The sequence below is a fragment of the Fundulus heteroclitus genome, chromosome 17 (genome assembly GCF_011125445.2).
Source record: "Fundulus heteroclitus isolate FHET01 chromosome 17, MU-UCD_Fhet_4.1, whole genome shotgun sequence".
In the NCBI taxonomy this organism is placed as follows: domain Eukaryota; kingdom Metazoa; phylum Chordata; class Actinopteri; order Cyprinodontiformes; family Fundulidae; genus Fundulus; species Fundulus heteroclitus.
Genome location: NC_046377.1, coordinates 4,046,744 through 4,065,010, shown reverse-complemented (window position 1 = coordinate 4,065,010; position 18,267 = coordinate 4,046,744). Strand labels below are relative to the sequence as shown.

At 40.2% G+C, this 18,267-nt stretch overlaps 1 protein-coding gene across 1 annotated transcript in view; it reads left to right on the top strand.

Annotated features, from left to right (window-relative positions):
• Positions 1-18,267, top strand: part of tmtc1 (transmembrane O-mannosyltransferase targeting cadherins 1) — a 64,904-nt gene that overhangs the window by 8,253 nt on the left and 38,384 nt on the right. The window contains exons 3-4 of the mRNA XM_021323839.2: positions 4,599-4,672; positions 6,855-7,031. Of these exons, the coding sequence (XP_021179514.2) occupies positions 4,599-4,672; positions 6,855-7,031 (251 nt within the window). The remainder of the gene's footprint in view (positions 1-4,598; positions 4,673-6,854; positions 7,032-18,267) is intronic.

The following is an 18,267-nucleotide window of genomic DNA, read 5'->3' as shown; positions in this document are numbered from 1 at the left end:
AGCCATACGTGTGCCATGTTGGTCGAAGCGATCTGACACACACACACACAGTCAGGCAGACTAGAACTGCATTTGTGCTGTTCGTGCAGGGCAGGGCGGACGGAGCCGAGAAATGGAGAATCTGGGATATCCAAAGTTTTCCTACGATGACCTTAGGGACTGCAAAACACTGTGTGTGGTTGTGCGTCGGGAGGGGTGGGGGTTTGTTGGGTGACTTAAAGAGGGATGTAATTTTACACTTCCTTTCCCACACTTTGGTGCTTTGAATCCAGCTGGGGAGGGGCAGTCGATCTCAAATTCTTTCTAAATAATGTAATTGGGCCATGATAAAGAAAGAAAACAAGGAGAGATTTAAGGTGAACCTTTCTTTCTCCTTCTTTCTAACAATATTCTAACCCAAAGGAGCCATAAACTGCTAATACCTGACTACCACCTTTTTTAGGGTGTATCAGTACACCAGTGTTGTAGTCAAGTCACTATGCTTCGAGTCCGAGTCCAGGTTCAAGTCTCCAGTGTTCAAGTCCGAGTCAAGTCCAAGTCATTAAAAAAAATACGAGTCGAGTCCGAGTCGAGTCACTATTGATCCAAGTCGAGTCACTATTGATCAAGTCGAGTCCAAGTTCCACAGTGAAAATTAACGTTCGTTGTAGGAACATGCCGTGACGTGTGATGTATAACATGAAGCAGTAACATTCCATTGCACTAATAATTTTGATATTAAAATCATACACCAAATAATATTCTAATGACATATTAAAATTATAGCCTAATGATATAAAAAAAGTTGAGTCTTTTTCTCAATTTCTGAGTCAGAATGATCTGAATGTAGGAGTCCGAGTCCAAGTTCGAGTCATCAGTGCTCAAGTCCAAGTCAAGTCACGAGTGTCTAAATTTAGTTAATGACTCGGACTCGAGTTTGAGTCTCGGACTCGAGTACTACAACACTGCAGGCCACCAAAATGACAGCTTGGTTTTGTCAGTTGTTCCTTAGGATGATGCCTTGTGGGAAGAAACTGCTCCTGAGTCAGGAGCAGTTTGGGTTTGGTGTACAGTGCTCAAGAGCGCCTAACAAAAGCATCTGGTTGCAGTTTAAAGATGTTGGGGATAACAAAGCAAAGCTCCTTCACTGCAGAATGAAAATAACTTTAAGACCGGGTTCCACTACAAACCTGCAGCGTTTGCATATCAGAGCTGTCAATTTAGAGGAGAGTTTGGTTCTGTTCTGCGGATGTCTTTGCAGTTGTTGTTAATTTGTACAATAAAATATAACATCGTTCTGTAAATCAACTGATGTTTTTTACTTCAATTTCTGACTTGAACACTTACCGTAATTGTTATCTGAATATGCCTCATCTATTGCCGTACTTTTCAGAATATAAGGCACACTTAAAATCCTTAAATCTTCTCAAAAATTTATAGTGCACTGTATAATCCGGTGCACCTTATGTGTGATTAAAGTTGTGCTTACTGACCGATTTTACGTGGTACAATACGCTCAAAAACTGTTCAAATGTAATTACGGCGGTCCGCTCAATGGATATTCGGAGCATTACAGTACATTTTGTCACTACCTGATCGGACTCCTGAGCTGTCTACAAGACTGCCTGACTGTAATGTCTACACTAGAAGTAGGCAGCCTGCGCATAGAGTACATGCTAGCAACAATGGACCTAATGAGGTAATTCAATAGAAAATTATGTTTATTTTGGCTTTATGCTAGAAACAGGGCAGTGTAGTCCAACTACTCTGTCTTCCCGACCGAGACAGATAGCTCTCTCTCTCTGGAAAGAGCTGTGTTCATGAAGGGGTGGAGTGATATTACAACTTGGGAAGAATATATATAGTGCGCCTTTTAATCCGGTGCGCCTAATATGCGGACAAAGACGCACAAAGACACATTAATTCAATGTGCGCTTTATAATCCGGTGTGCCTTATGGTCCGAAAAATACGATAATAATTGCACAGTATTTTTCTTTCTCATTTTCACTGTACAGCGTATTAGCTTTTTTTCATGCTAATTAAGCTTGTGTGTAGGTCTGGTGTCTTGGCCTACCTGCCACTGTCACCCCCAAGTTTCCCCACTGTAGGACAGTAAAGGTATTACTATTCTATCATACATAGGTAAGAATGTTTTTTTTTTTAAAGCAAATTTAAATTAGCTGTTTACCTTGTTGATGAATGTTCAATTGTTTTTGATTGGCTAGTTGTGGACTAGAAAGCTAAGAATTTAATTTAGCCCCGAAGTACACTAGGAGGGTTCTTTTTTATATGAATAGAATTATGCTTTTTAATCTAAAAAAAATCCAGAGTGCAATATGCAATTGGAACTTTATGCCTTTTTAAAGTTTTGACTATTTTCGCTACAGAGGCAGTTGCAATGTATTGATGTTAATTCAACCAGGCTGAGCTTTTAACATTTTGATCCTAGAACCTTTTAGCCGTGTTATTCAAAAAATAGAATTATTTGCTAATTTGCATTTTATTTTCATTTATTTCTATTACTCACAAAATAAGTTGAAATGATAAAGTGAAAATTCGACAGAATGTCAATTTTTCGTCTGATCACTCGATTAATCCTCAGAATAATCAATAGAATAATTGATTACTAAAATAATTGTTTATGGCAGCCCTAATGGCTTTGTCTATGAGAGAGATGGGGTTAACTGCTGAAAGACAGGACCAAGCCAGTCAATGACGTTAGAATACACCATCACCCCCCCACCCCCCCACCCCACAACACACATCCTTTTTTAAAGTACATAGTGAGGACCGTGCCTTGACATCCTCGACAGATCTCTCGCTCCTCTCTTCTTTCTCTGGTGCTCACTGTGTCTAGAGACAGAGGCACATAAAAAAAGAAAATTGACGGCATCCACAAAAACAGGTTTACTTACACGCACAATTTACTTACATGTGCTAAGAAGTGCAAAATAACACCCCAGTCCGGTTCACATGTTTGCCTCAATAAATATGCAGTTCTGGGACATGCAGTGCAAGGTTGTCACATTCTGGGAACAGTGGGTGCCAATATGTGTATAAAACACATGCAGTGTTGTGTACTAACACAGCAAATAATCACACTCATTATTAGTCTGTCGTTAACTTGCATGTCCCAAAGGCAGCTGCAAATTGCAACGGCACTGCACCGTATGCACAGATGGCCCACTACGTGGAGAAAATGCAGGCAGAAAAGAATAGCAATGACCTTCTCTGTTCGTGTGAACATCTTTGAAATAATAGAATAAAATTATAACCATGACCTGTGACAGCCTGTCAAGGTCATGGTTTTAATCTCTAAATGCCATGCCAGCCAGAAATGACCCTCACATAATCTATCCAGACTTGCTTGCAAGATTTACCAATATGAAAAAAGCTTAATTTAGAATTAAATTGTAACTCACCCCAAAATAAACTTTTATTTTTTTTGCAGATAAACTATAAACTTAGCCCACTACCCAGCAGGGTGCTAGTTTAATGTTACTGTACAACTTTTTACAATTTAATGTGATCTGGTTTAGTTCTGCAATATTCGTCTTAAAACCATCTTAGTGCTGCCCTCTTAGGGTTTAAAGGTGGCTATTGGCTCTGTGGTGCTCCTGTGCTGCCGGGTACCTGGTTAGGCACACAACCCTTCAGGCTAACAAACTGTGGTCTGATTGCAAGGTTTGCATAAATGTGTGTGTGAAATTATTGTGAAATTCTTTCTGAATATCCCATTTAACAGCACCAGACAAACTTTAAGCACTCATTCTGCCTCAGTTATTTCACATGTGAAAGCGATGTGGAAAGAAAAGGCACAGTCCCACCAACCTTACTCGCCCAGCTCGGTTTATCTTCGCCCAGTTTTGTAGGTGATTTGACCGGCCTAGAAATGCCTGGAAGAGGGAAATGCCTCCTGGAGTGGCTTTAGCGCCTAATACAAGCCGATAGAACTGGGCCTAAAGTGTTTTTACATTATAGTGTATCTTGGGCAAAGGCAGTCAAATAACATTTAATCTGTGACTAGGGAAGGGATTAAAAAGGTTGTCTAGTCTGTTTAACTGAGTTTCACTATCAGTTCAAAATAGCACAGAAGTTATTAGGCCTACACAGATCAGGATTTTCTTTGCCAATTACCAATTTAAAGTTGTTGTTGAGGTCCGACCAGATTCCTTCAGTATAACATATTAAAGTTGTTAACAGACAAATTATAGATTTATGAGTTTATCTATTCCCTATTTATGCATCAATGGAAAGGCCCCTGGCCTTAATCTGTCACTTAAGGCCATTCAAAAAAGTGTACCAAAGTACATGTTATTGGTTGATTCATTTATAGGCCAGAAATTGAAAATTTTCAGTTTGATGCATCATGCATATAATGACTAAATGGGGTGAAAAAGAGACATTATTAAGGGGAAGGGGTGCAATTCTGATCCCTGGGTAATTGATTGGTGCAACTGTAGATATTGTTAATCTTCCTGGCCTTTGCTTTAATAGTGCGAACCATAGAGCTCTGTTCATTTCTGAATTACTAAGAAATGGGGCCTCATTTGAAAACAAGAAGTTTCTTCAGCATGGCTGTCCAAGACTTTTAAATTTCTGCATGTGTGCATTGCAGGTGTCTGGTATTGTTGGCAGAGCTGATGTCTTGGCATGTCTGCTGTTCCTGCTGACATTCCACTTCTATATAAGGTAAGACAACTCTGTAACAGAGTCTTCATTCACATAAGCTTATGTAGCTAACCCAGTTGGAACTTTGGATTGATTTATTTTATAGCTATATAACTAAACTCACTAGCCATATGTCTACCTGTTCAGGTGATTTGTTAGTACAAAGGGTAAATTGGCCAATCACATGGCACTGAATCTATTCATTTTGGCATTTTGACTTAGTAAAAATAACTTCTACGCAAACATCAAAACTTGGAAGAGAGAGAATTTTAGTCTCTTTCAACATAGCATGGTTCATGGGGCCAGACCACTGAGCTAAATTATACACTGGAGTGCTAATCACCGTCTGTTTGAACGAGTCGCTTTGAAGCCACCAGCCGCCATATTGGTACTCCCTATTCCCCCCCCCAGTAACTATGGAATATGTGCGCTACAGCATCGAATAACGAGGATTTTCTCATGTTCAGGGGGGGCTTAAGACTTTTAAAATGTCAAATGCCATATACTTTTATGTTATGTTCTAAAACTATCAAGTGCTGAGAAAGTCATGTGCTGAAATATTTTGCATTTTATTCATTTAAATATATATGTTTAACATTTATAAATATATAAATAACAATATACAAAAACATATATTTACATATGTGTATACATATATATACATAAATACATATACACATACTTATATATACATATATATATATTTAATATGAATAACATGTAAAATATTTCAGCACCTAATTTCCTAGTAGTTGATAGTGTTAGTACATCCACTGACTGTAGAATTACCTGTGAAACGTTTTCACTCAGCCAGAAAACTGCTTGTTGTTTCAAGCAAATCCTATGGGATTCTGTGAGAGTAGGGAGTAGCAAGATGGCGGCCAGTGACTTCAGTTTTTCGGCAAAATCAGCACTCCAGTGTATTATATAGCTCAGTGGGCCAGACAGGCTGATCTACTGGGGTTTTTACTCACAACCATCTCTCAGGTTTAGGTATGAAAAATAATATAAAAAAAAAACATCAGCAATAGACTCTCACCATTTATGTAAGTTTGAACTCTATCTTGCATTATACCGGCAGAAATTTGAAAACACGATAGACTGCTTTTTGTGTGTGTAGTGGGGCCAGTCTCCTCTGGTCTGACTGCATTCGTGCTTGGCAAAGTGACGTGGGACTCATGGCAGCACTCACTGCAGCCTCAAGACAGTAATGGCCGAAAGATTGGAGTTGTCACGTGAAGTCAAGCTCCATCATATACCAGAGCTCTGATTACCCCGTATGTTCCTAACAGAGCACTTCGCTCTCAGACTGCAGGTCTGCTGGTGGTTCCTAGAGTCTCTAAAAGTAGAATGGGAGGCAGATCCTTTAGCTATCAGGCTCCTCTCCTGTGGAACCAACTCCCAGTTTTAGTCTGTGAGGCAGACACCCTGTCTACTTTTAAGACTAATCTTAAAACTTTCCTTTTTGACAAAGCTTATAGTTAGAGTGGCTTAGGTCACCCTGTAGTCTATCTATCTCTGTAGTTATGCTGCTATAGGCTTAGGCTGCTGGAGAACATCAGGGTCTATTTTTCTCTCACTAAGATATGCGCTCAAAACATGTGGAACTATTAAGCAGATGCGTACCAACAGCAGAAGACCACAGCAGGTGCTACTCATGTAAAATAAGAACATGAAACTGAGGGTACAATCCAACAGACTCAGCTTTAGCATTAACTGATCATAGTTTAAAGAACACAGTCCACCTGAGTATTGTTGCTGACCTTGTCCATCACTATGAGCACAGCAGACCCATCATCTGACGGTTACTTCCAGCAGAATATTGGACCATGTCACAAAGCTCAGACCATCTTAGACTAGTATCTGGAGCATGACGATGAGTTCTCTTTACTCTAGTGGCCTCCACAGTCACAGTCTGAGTCCGACAGAACCCGTTTGGGATGCCCTTGGCACAGGAACTAGATGTTTTTTTTTATGTTCAGCCAACAAATCTGGAGCTGCTTTCTCTCATGTCAATATGGAAAAAAGTGACTGATGACTCTTTCTGACACTTTGTTGAAGCTACAAGATATACTAGCAAGGTATACCTAATAAAGTGGCCAGTGAGTTTATCTAAGGTGTTGAGTGAAAAGGAAACTGGTTGTAAAACATGTGGTTGTATTAAGGTGTGGAACCTTTATTATTGATTTCTCTGGTCTCTTAGGAGTGTTGATGAATGGGTCTCTGAGGACTCGTTCCCTTCAACAGTGTCCCCAGGGTCTCTGCTCATCAGCTTGTTTCTGGGTACCTGCGCCATGCTGGTCAAGGAAACGGGAATCACTGTGTTTGGAGTATGTCTGCTCTACGATGCTCTGGTGCTCTGCCGCAAACCTCTCACACAGTAAGCACAAAGACGTTTTGCTTTGGCTCTTTTTCCTTTTTGTTCTTATCTTTATTTTTGTGGCAATGAGTCGCTGAGTGTGCACACATATTCCACATATTTACACAGCTCATCTTGCTTCCTCGTTGAGCAGCCAGCTTTTGTCTCTCTCCATCTTTCTGTTATTTATCCATCTTTCTGTCTCTTTTTGTTTCTGTCTCTATCATGTATCTTTATACATGTTTATATTTTGAAGACCTCTCTTCCTTCCTACTTGTTGACTCAGTGGCAGCCTTTAGTGCAGCTACAAAGTCAAGAGCACTGAGCGTCTACTAGCTGTGCAGACGTCGGCAGAGTCTGTTCTGATGGTGCGTGCATTAAAGCAATAAATGCTTAATTGCCCGAGTAGTTATCCCCATTAGAATCTTTATCACTTGCGTCGGGAGCGCACAATACAACGCGATAAATTTCCTTTTCTGTTGTGTGTTACGACAGAAAACAACACATTTGTTGATTTCACGTGGTGCCTCACATGATTACTTCAAAACACAGAGAACGTTTGCGTAATACAAATATGAGGGTGATTTTGTCTATTTAAACTCCATTATCATAAACATTAACGCTCAATATAGCACATTCTCAACAAGTAAATGCCTCTAGGGTAATTTTCAGATTACCAAATACCATTTGCTTTGATTGTTCAAATCACCAAAAGTCTGTCTGTTGAAACAGAAATTCACGTTCCTGAGTCTATCAATATAAAACAAAATGGCTGCTTTATTCTTGGAAAACACCTTTTTGTTGCTACATAGACCCCATGAATGGATCGGAAGCAGATCCCAAGGATAATAAAATTAAAATTGAAAAGGTTACACCTTCAAAATATAACCATTTATAAAGGTATATGATAGAGACAAAAACATAAAAAGACAGATAAATAAGAGAGAGATGGAGAGAGACAGGCTGCTCATATAAAGCTGTATTCTGGGATATTGATCTAAAGTTGAGTGGAAGAAAAATCTTTGCAACCCCCTAAAAAAGAAGCCGCACAATTTGGCTCCTTAGGGGAGCCGATTTAGAAATTGGCTCCTTGCTGCAAATGAGAGATACGGTTTAGAGGAATTTTATGCATCTGAACTACATGGATGTGATCGTCCCAGGGGGCAGGCTTAGGACAGCTTGGGGGAAACTACCCGACCTTTCAGTCAGCTCTCTGAAAAGCTCCGGTTGAAGAGACCGCAGCAAAGTTAGAACTTGAAATGACACTGGTGACGCACAGGTCTTCCTATTTTCCCAGTAACACCGGGGCCACTTCAAATGTAATGGCCCTGGGCAATCGGAACCGGCTAATAATCCACTCATCCTCCTGAGCCAGCTGGTCAGCAGTAGGGATGGGTACTGAAACCTGGTATCAAAACGGCCCTGGGCCACGTTGGACGGTCCTAATGGGCCGACAAGCTTCAGTCTAATCGGTGCTCTTAACGGTATCATTAAGGTCGAATTAGATTTTTCAACCCAAACAACATTACTTAGCCTTATAAAAACAGGTATGGACTGATGGGAGGGGCTAAAGTTCTGCTCTCACATGTTCGCCTTGCTCATTTTCATCAACACTGTTACCAACTGCTTAGATGGTAAATGGTTTGTACCTGTTTAGCACTTTATCAAGTCCAACGATCCCAAAGGCTGTACCCTACAGTCAGTCATCCACGCACATATTCAGACCCTGATGGAGGTGAGCTATGTTTGTAGCTACACCTGCCCTGGGGCAGACTGACAGAAGTGAGGTTAGCAACGATTTAGCAACTTTTCAGACTCCTCTAGCTACTTTGAATCCCTAGTCAGCAGGATCTCTGAACACAAGCTCCCTCTGCATTCTTCCGTTGCCGATGTCCTTCAGCTGTGCCAACACTGCCATCGTTCTCATTTACTCGGCACTTCACACTTCAGCCCAGGAGGCAAATTTTTAATGTTGTGTTTTTAATAATGCCCCAGGTTAGTGTCCAAATTTTGTGACCCTTTTGGTTTAATATAGTATTTTTGAGTTGAATTGAATAGAAATAGCAGCTGTAGATATCTCTGGTTTCTCCTCTGGATCTGTTTGGTTGTTCTGCCCCACACCATGTTTGTGAAAGCAATTGTCTCAACATTCAGGAAGAGGGTTTGGTCCTTACAACTGCAATTAACTATCATTACTTTATTAATTTGCTGTTAAATGTTAATATGATACACGTATCAATATGTTGCATAACTACACAGTCCTGAAATTCAGGTACCAGCGAAAACATGTTTTTAATACCAGCAGTCCAATCTTTGAATTAAATTGGAAAGAATTGATTCCAAATCTTGAGAATCGGAATAGAATTGATTCTTGAAATTTGAATCGATACCTAGCCCTAGTCTGGGCCCTTCGAGCTGCATCACACAACGGTCTGCTGCGTCAATGCATAATCAAAACAGTGAAACAACCTACAGTTCAGTCTAGAGACTAGCCTAGAGAACCCTCTTCTGGCTATAAATGGTAATATTTACTCCTTGGTTCATGTTGGTGAGTATAATTTACCATTTAAAATTGACGTATAAGTCACACCCGACTATAAGTTGCAGCTTGTAAAAAAATTGTGACTTATAGTCCGAAAAATACGGTAGTTGTCTTTACATATTTCGTCTCCAGGCTGGAACATAAATACAAAAACAGAAGAAAATTCCTTCGAAGCATCTCTAAAGCAAATGCGCACAACAGAGAGGAAATCAACAGGTTTAGCTCTAAAAATGTCAGCTTGGACCACTGCTAGTTTATATTCATTTAAAAGTTCTTCATTTGTTTGATGTGAAATAAAAACTGCCTCAGGGAGTTGTTTGGCCAGCTCTGTAAGCCTGTTTTAACAAGCTGCATCTTTGGCCTCGCTGTCCTACTTCACTACAAGAGCCCTAATTGGCAGAGAAACACACACACACACACACACACAGTGTATATTATTGGAGCTTGTGGTTCTCTGTAAATTCTAGTACGAGTTGCTTGATGGATCTTTTCTTCTCCATGTAATTGGAAAATGTGTTCATATATTAATAGTCATAGAGATGCCGAAAGTCTCCTGAGGTGCGAGAAAGGTTTGAATGTCTTGAGAAAATTGTGTCCATGAAATCCAGATGTTTCCAAGAGTAATTTTTGTTCAGAGAAACACTTTGATAATATAGCAGTTTAAAGTTATTCTGTGATTGTGTATTTATTAAATCTAAGCAAGTCTGATTATATTTATTACGTTTAATGTAAAATCACCATCTTATGACCAGCAGCAATATCCTTCCATGATAAAAGGAAACTACAGCCTCCTTCAATTCCAGGATTTTTTTGTTTCTGTTTCAGGACATAATAGATCTCTTCTTAATAGGTCCTAAAATTATTTCAATTAACCTCAAGTAAACAAAACATATAACTGAATCTAAATTGTTATGTATTTAACAAAGATGACTAAGTGGAAGAGCTGTGTGTGAAAACCGACCCAAACGATATTGTTTTGCCGATCTTCTCCTTAAGAAACACTCCGAGGGGACTGATGGGTGGGGCTAACGTTCTGCTCTCACATGTTCGGCTCGCTTACTTTCATCAACACTGAATGTTGACAACTATTTAGCAACTTTTTAAACCCCGCTAGAGACTTTTTTCATTCAAAAGTGACACCCAATGGATCTAGCGATTTTTCAATGTTGTTTAAGTAAAAGCACCGATCGCTCTGAGTTTACCGTCTCCTCAGCAAACCATCAGCTGTAAGCCCCTCCCACTTTATAAACTCTGACAGGCAGTCAGTCAGCATCGCTGTGCTGTGGCAGCAAACTCAGCTTGATGTCTGTTCCACGCATGACCAAAGGTTCCACTAGATTACGAAGTGGGATGTTAATATGTTATAAACATACTCTTGAACAGGTAATGGTATTTTAGTTTTCTCTGAAACTGTTGAACTTAAATGGATCCCTCCCTGATTCACACAGTCTCTCATTTATTCAGCTCATACACTGTGGGTGCCACTGCTGTCTTTTGGTTAAAATTGATGTAACATTTTTATAAAAGTTCATTCAGCAATTGGTGGTTCGATCCCCGCTCTGACCGTCTCAGTCGTTGTGTCCTTGGACAAGACACTTTAACCAAATTGCCTGCTGGCGCTGGTCAGAGGGCCCGGTGGCACCGATGTGTGGCTGCCACACCTCCGTCAGTCTGTCCCAGGGCAGCTGTGGCTATTAACACAGCTCACCACCGTCAGGGTGTGAATCTGTCCGTGAATGGGTGAAAGCGCTTTGGGGTTGTCGGACGTTAAATCGTGTGATCAGACTGTTGATCCGACAACTTGGCCTCTTGAAATCAAAGATCTCCACCGTTTTGCCGGCACAACCCTCAGTAACATCTTTGAAAAATATGAGGCCAACATGTCTTGTTGATAGAGACTCCACTTTAAGAGAGTGGCTGCGTTTTAAAGCAAGCGAGAAAACTTTTTGCAACCTCTTCTGTGCATGACCTGGTGAATGTAGTGAAGGCGAGCAATCCTGACAGTTCCTCCAGCATTCAGAAGCTCCTTATCTTGTCCCTTACACTGCCCTTGAGCGGTGCTGCATGTGAAAAAGGATTTTCACGGTTAAATATCACAAAAAACAAGCACAAGACCACGCCTATCTGACTCTCATCTCTAATGCACATCCTTTTCCCCAAGTTGGAGACCTTGGACCCAAATCAGGCTTTTGACTTGTGGATGCAAACAGCTAATCGCAGGCTAAAGCAGGGAGAAAGGAGTGGGCCTGGCGCGTCCACACCCTCTGCTGTTTGTGAAATGGAAGAATGTGGTGAGAAAGAAAATGATGATGATGATGGCATTCAGTGGTTTAAAATTTTAGAGTGCAAGGGGTGCTCCTGAAGACCTTTGACTCTGTGGTGGCATCAGCCATCTTCTATGGTGTGGCCTGTTGGAGCAGCAGCTTCTAATATTGTTGATAAAAAAAAGAAATAGCCAAATAACAGAAGTTTTTCATTAAAAATGGTTTTGTCATCCTGGGTATCTTGAATTATTATGTGAGGGCCATTTCTGACTGAGTATTCATTCAGAAAATGAAACGATGACCTTTCCAGGCTGCCACAGGCCCTGGTTATGTTTTTTTCTATTATTTCAAAGATGTTTACTTGAACAGAGAAGGTCATTGCTATTCTTTTCATATGCCTGCGTTTTCACCCACATGGGGACCTGCCATCGGTGCTCCCTGCGCAGTGCTGTTGCAAGTTGCGGCTGCTTTTGGGACACGGACGATACTGACAGACTAATAATGAGCGCAGTTATTTGCAGTTTTTGCGAATAACACTGCACGTGTTGTTTAAACATATTGACATCCATTCTTCCCAGAATTTGATGACTTTGTGCTGAAAAGCCCGGTTCTGCATCATTGAGGCAAACATGTTAAAGGGACCATGACACCAAATTACATTTTTCTGTGGTTTTTGGGGTATAATATGATCTTTTGTGCACTGATGAGGCTACAACTTACTCCCGAAAGAATAGCGAATCAGAGTGGCTGAAGTTCATTTATGGAGAGCCCCAGTTTGAACCACGGTGAAGTTAATTTTTGGTTGGTTATTGGATATTTGCGTCCGCCTCCTGTTCGAGCCGATACAGGGAGTATTGTTGATTTCTCTTTCTGTGGCTAAATTGACTGCAACAGTGCTGCATTATAGGTACCATACTCCACAGAGCCATGCCCATTGTATTACACTTTTTGCTCCACTTTTTTTAATTATTATTCTGCTGTATTTGATTTATATCAGATATGTAATTTCAGGCAGAAATTGCTCCTCAAACCCTCTGGGCTTAAGAGGTTAAAAACTGGAACTACCACCACAGTACGCCACACCAGCAGTGTTGTTCCTGTCCTCCATGCATTGAAGAGTCGTGTCAACCATGACGGCTCTACGATGTTCAGAGCTTTCAGAAACTCAGGCTAAATCTGAGCAACATCTGGCAGCCTGCCTCAGGGGAGCTTTTTACGTACCGCTGCAACCTCTGGTAAAGTGATAGAATCACATTCTCCAGATTTTTCAGGCTCTGTTTCCTCCACGGAGCACCTGGTGACCTATTTAGGAGCTCCTCAAAGTGCTCCTTCCACCGCCTGACAGTGTCCTCAATTATAATTCATGGGTAATTTTGAAGGACTAAAGAATGGATAGACAATGTAAGAATTGTTAAATCCACTGTAAAGGTCTGTGGTGTATGACCTTATGAGTGTTCGACCTTATGTATTTTCATTGTGTGTCAAAACTGTACAGTGGCTTCAGTGCACAATACATTCTGTCCTTTCTATTCACCATTAAGTTACCATACGTGTCATAATCCTATCAAAATGTCATATTATGAAAGTTGTATGACACGTGCTGGGAAGACGCAGGGAGGATAATAAAGTATAAAATAAATGGAAACCTAAAAACATCTGGACGCCACACGGAGGGAAAAGAACAGCAGGGACCATCATAGTGCGGGTAACAGGTGGATCCAATAATGGCTGAAAGCAAACCAGGAGTATAAATACTCTGTTCATCTGTCTTGTCTGTCTGTGCGTAAAGCAATATCAGCTGGTTGAACTCGTGGCCTATAAAAACCTCAGTTTCACTTGTTACTGAACACCATGACGTTTCTTGAACCGTCGTAGTGCTTTATTGGTTGGTAAGAATAAAGCAGGCCTGGTGTATATATATATATATATATATATATATATATATATATATATATATATATATATATATATATCTCTGATGTGTTCATTTAAAATTTAGATTTGCTTTTTAGTACAGTATGCATATCACCCTTTTCAGATTTATGAGCACATTTTAATTCATGAATGCATGCTTTGCTTAGATCGTTGCAGAAGCCTCTAGTAGTGCAAAAGAAGGTTGGCAGGGATAACTACAGCTATAAATAGCCTGCACAACATTATTACGGTAATATAGTCAACAGGAAGCCTCATCAACTGCTTCACATACAACATCTAATTTTGTAATACATCTAATGTAATGATGTCCATTGAGAAATGATGAAGCTATTTAGATGGGAATGCTAAAGAACAGTGTCTGGAGCGCTGAGATTCTTGATATGCATAATTGCTAAATTGATCTTTAATTAGATCAAGTCAAGTTTATTTGTATAGCACACTTCAGCAACAAGGCGGTTCAAAGTGCTTCACATCATCAAAAGGTAAAAAAAACAAAACAAAGAAGCGGCCTCCCCGCAACAACAGGTCTTTATTGTGTTTTGGTGCTAAGCCGTTCAGTAATTTATAAACTAAAAGAAGTATTTAAGTCTATTCTCTAAGCTACAGGGAGCCAGAGTGAGGACTTTAGAACTGGGGTGATGTTCTCTAGCTTCCTGCTTTTAGTGAGAACACGAGCATCAGCGTTCTGGATCTGCTGCAGTTGTCTGATTGATTTTTTTATTTATTTATTTTTTGGGGCAGACATGTGAAGACACCGGTGCAGAACAGAATAGATGATGGATTCGGTTCTGATGAGAGATTAATTTTCAACAACCAATAAAAGAGGGTGGCAACCATAACTAATTAACCGTTGACATGTTGAAGAAACTGCATTCAGACACACAATCGAACAGTTATTTCACCTCAGTACAGTAACCACTATTAAGTAGGCTTTTAAAACTGCGCACATAGACAATTCACCCTCACCACTGTTGCCAAGTCTGCTTATTATAAGCACATTTGTGCTTTTTTTTTCCCTAAAGTTGCTTGTATATTTCGTGAGTGAGGGTGGCCGTTTTTTGTGTTTGTCTCTGAATATCAAGTGTTTTTTTGCGCTCTAAAAAAAGCGACTAAACACTAGTTATAAGGAGACCCGCTCATGCTCCTATGCTACAGGCAGCTTGAGCCGACTGAAATATCACTCCGCCCCTCCACATACACACCTTTCCACCCCAACACCCTCCACCACCGACAACAAATTAGATTGCGGTGGGTAGAAACACAGCAATGTTGTGTGGTGGTTTGGTTGTTTGTTGCGCTTCTTTGGGGCTTGTTTTTTATAGAGCTGGTCACTTGTTCGTCTCGCAATATCCGACAACACTGACCCTCAAGTGTGCATCACGTAGCAAACAGCATCTGCAGCCCTCTTCATGCACCTACAACCAGAGTGTAAAGCTGGTGTTTCAGAGCTAATTAAACATTTTCCCCCCATTTTGTTGGCTAACTATGGAATCAATAAAGTAGATAGCTACTGGGGCCCTTAATTTCAGCAATGTGGACAGAATAGCATAATTTACAGTAAACAATTAAGCAAAGAATCTACCAGCGCTCAGCGGGCGCACCTGCCGTCAAATTAAAATACTAGCGCTAGCAAAGAGCTGTTTTTTTTTTTAACAAACAAATGTGCTAACCAAAGGTTCCCAGACATGAGTCAAGGCACGCGATGCTCTTGTTTTTATGACCGTGGTCACCCATCAATATGTTTTTCTATGTGACTCAAAGTGGATGCGCCGAACTGCTCCAAGCAGGCGAGGACGCACGGCGTCACAGCCAGGTGCGGTGAGTGCCTGCTGGACACAAGACACAAGAAACAGCTCTAGGTGCCCACTTAGCTTAACAAACATGCTGCTTTCCATTCCCCCATTTCATGCCACTGGTGGAAAGTGCTGGAAACGTAGGAATTTATCACAACATGTGTAAGCGATTGATGCGCTACAGTTCTGCAGGCAGTCCCCGCAGCTCACAGTATGCGCACAGTACGCCCGAGCCGACACGGTTGCAGAAACAAACTAAAGGGGAGCCTTTCTTTGTTTTAAAGGGTGCACACTTTTTCAGCAAACATTTAATTTGCTTCAGGCTGAACCATGGCTTTGTGACCAGTCATACAGTGCTGCAAATTTTTTTTGTCAATAAAATCCCAAAATCTAAAAGAAAGTGTTGCCAATTGGGTTTCTTTTGAACACGTTGAACTGGGAAAAAAATTGGGCTGGTTTTCACACAATTTGGTGAGTTTAATGAATAGGAACATTATATCAAAATAGTTGTCATTGGGTGGCAGAAAAATAGGAATTAGACATTTATATTTGTCCCCCACCAGAACCGGTCAAAGATAAGGTTTTGTGGCAGCTAAAGAAATGTGTATATGGACTTGCGGACACTTCTATTGGCACAACAAGGTCAAAGAACTCATGCTGATCACTGGTGGTAAAATGTCAAAAGTTGATTATATAGTGTTTTATTGGCAGAACGACCTGTCTGACATAGCAGGATCAGAGCATTTAATGTTATCCCTGTTCTTAAGTCTGGGCCGTGGAGAGCATGAGAATATTTTCTTATGTGGGGATGGACATTACTTCTCTGGGTAGTGTATTGCAGGTGCATTAGCGCAGTTACATTGACAGCCTACAAACAGTTTATTTACAGCCAGCATGTAGCATTTGGTTTTCTTGTCTGTCTACCTGGAAAGGTTTGTCTGAACAACGCTTATCTCGTCTACACATTTCTTCTTCCAACTGTACTCCACGTGTTGGCAGACTTAAAAACTTCCAGCAGTAGCTCATTATTTGGGTCAGGTGTGCGTGCGCAATCGCAGAGAGGAGACCGTAGTGTCTCTGTGTACTGCTGCTGGAATAAGCGTGACAGTTTGGGCAGATGTGAATGGGTCAGTTTATATAGATTATTAAAAAAATTTTGCATCAATTATATTGAGACATCCATTATTTTGGCAACCCTACTACATACCATATATGGTATCACTGTTGCTGATGTATTAAAATACTTATTAAAATACTTATTTAAAATAAATAAACAATGCTTAGCCTGGTGGGGGTTCTCATGTGTGTAAAGAAGACAGCTTTGTTTTGAAGACATTTTGTTAAATTGTCTATCTGTGTTCTTCCACACCCAGTAAACACCGATCCCTGTCATTTATTCCTATCTGTTACCATGGTCACAGTTGTCATGGAAACATCAGCATCCTGTTACCCAGTTGTCTTACCCAGTCTTTGTGACCTTCCTGGAAAAGTTGAGGCTCCAGTTTTAAAACTTCTTTTCTATTTGTCCACTTTTAGTTCTTTAGTTCTTGTGTTTGGGGAGGGGGGATAGGGTGTTGTTTCAGAAGGGATTGGGTGAGTTAAGAGATTTTCAGGGGCCCTCTAGTTGTTTTTTTTTTCATCTTTGAGTGTGACACTAATACTATTCTGTTTTCGCTCATATTAGTGACACTTGTTTAAGCAGTTTTTCATACCTGCAACTTTACAAATTCTGCAAATGAAATGTCTCTCATTCAGCTCAACATAGTTGCATTTGTGTTACAGCTGACTTTAACAACTACTGTAACTGGCCCACCTAACTAAAGACTAAAGTTAACATTCCAGAGGTATATTAAAGCCCCATCGTGTAAATGTTGACCCAAATATTAACTTAATTTAAGATATATTAAATGATTTTCGGGTCAATATATAGCACTTGGCGTGTATAGATGCTCCGTGCTGACTAGAGACCCAGAGCGCTGCTCTTGGTCACGTGACCCATTCTAGGTTAGGGCAGTCTGAGCTCAGACTGCAGTAACAACACAACAAAAAGATGGGATACTTACCTGATCGTATCTCAAATTAATGTATTTAAAGTAAACAGAGGAAATGACTTCATGTATTGCATTTAATAAATTGCGAAGAAAAATCTGAATGGATTTAAATAAACAGGAGCAAAACAATATAAAAAACAAATCATGTTGCTATAGTTGGGTATTCAAAAAGTGGCAAAGGCAGAAAAATGCTTACAGGACAAACTGCTTTTAAGGCATTAAAAAGTGATAAAAGCTCAGAAACACAAAACCTGGGCAAATTGTATGCCTATTTGCATAAACAAAGAAAACGTTATGAAATATACTGCTTATTAAATACTAATGGCGGTTTCCATAATAATTATACTATTCAAATAAAAAAATAAATCAATATATAGATAAATTACTTCATGTATGTAATATGAAGTAGCAATATAATTTGTCCAGCTAGTGACCGCAAGGCACAGCTCACTTACCTGTACCTGGCCTCAAGGTTTTTAACAGTTTTACTTTCAAAACTACCAAAAATGTCCATCATACCATTCTTATCGTTCAAAGTTCTCTTTAAGAAATACTGGAGAAAAGGTTGGAGAGACCAGAGTTTTTATTGGTTGAAAGGAGCAAAGACTCATGAAGCTCTACTGGTCTCCTGGCTGAAAAAAGGGAACTGAACTGTTTCCTAGCTTATACAAA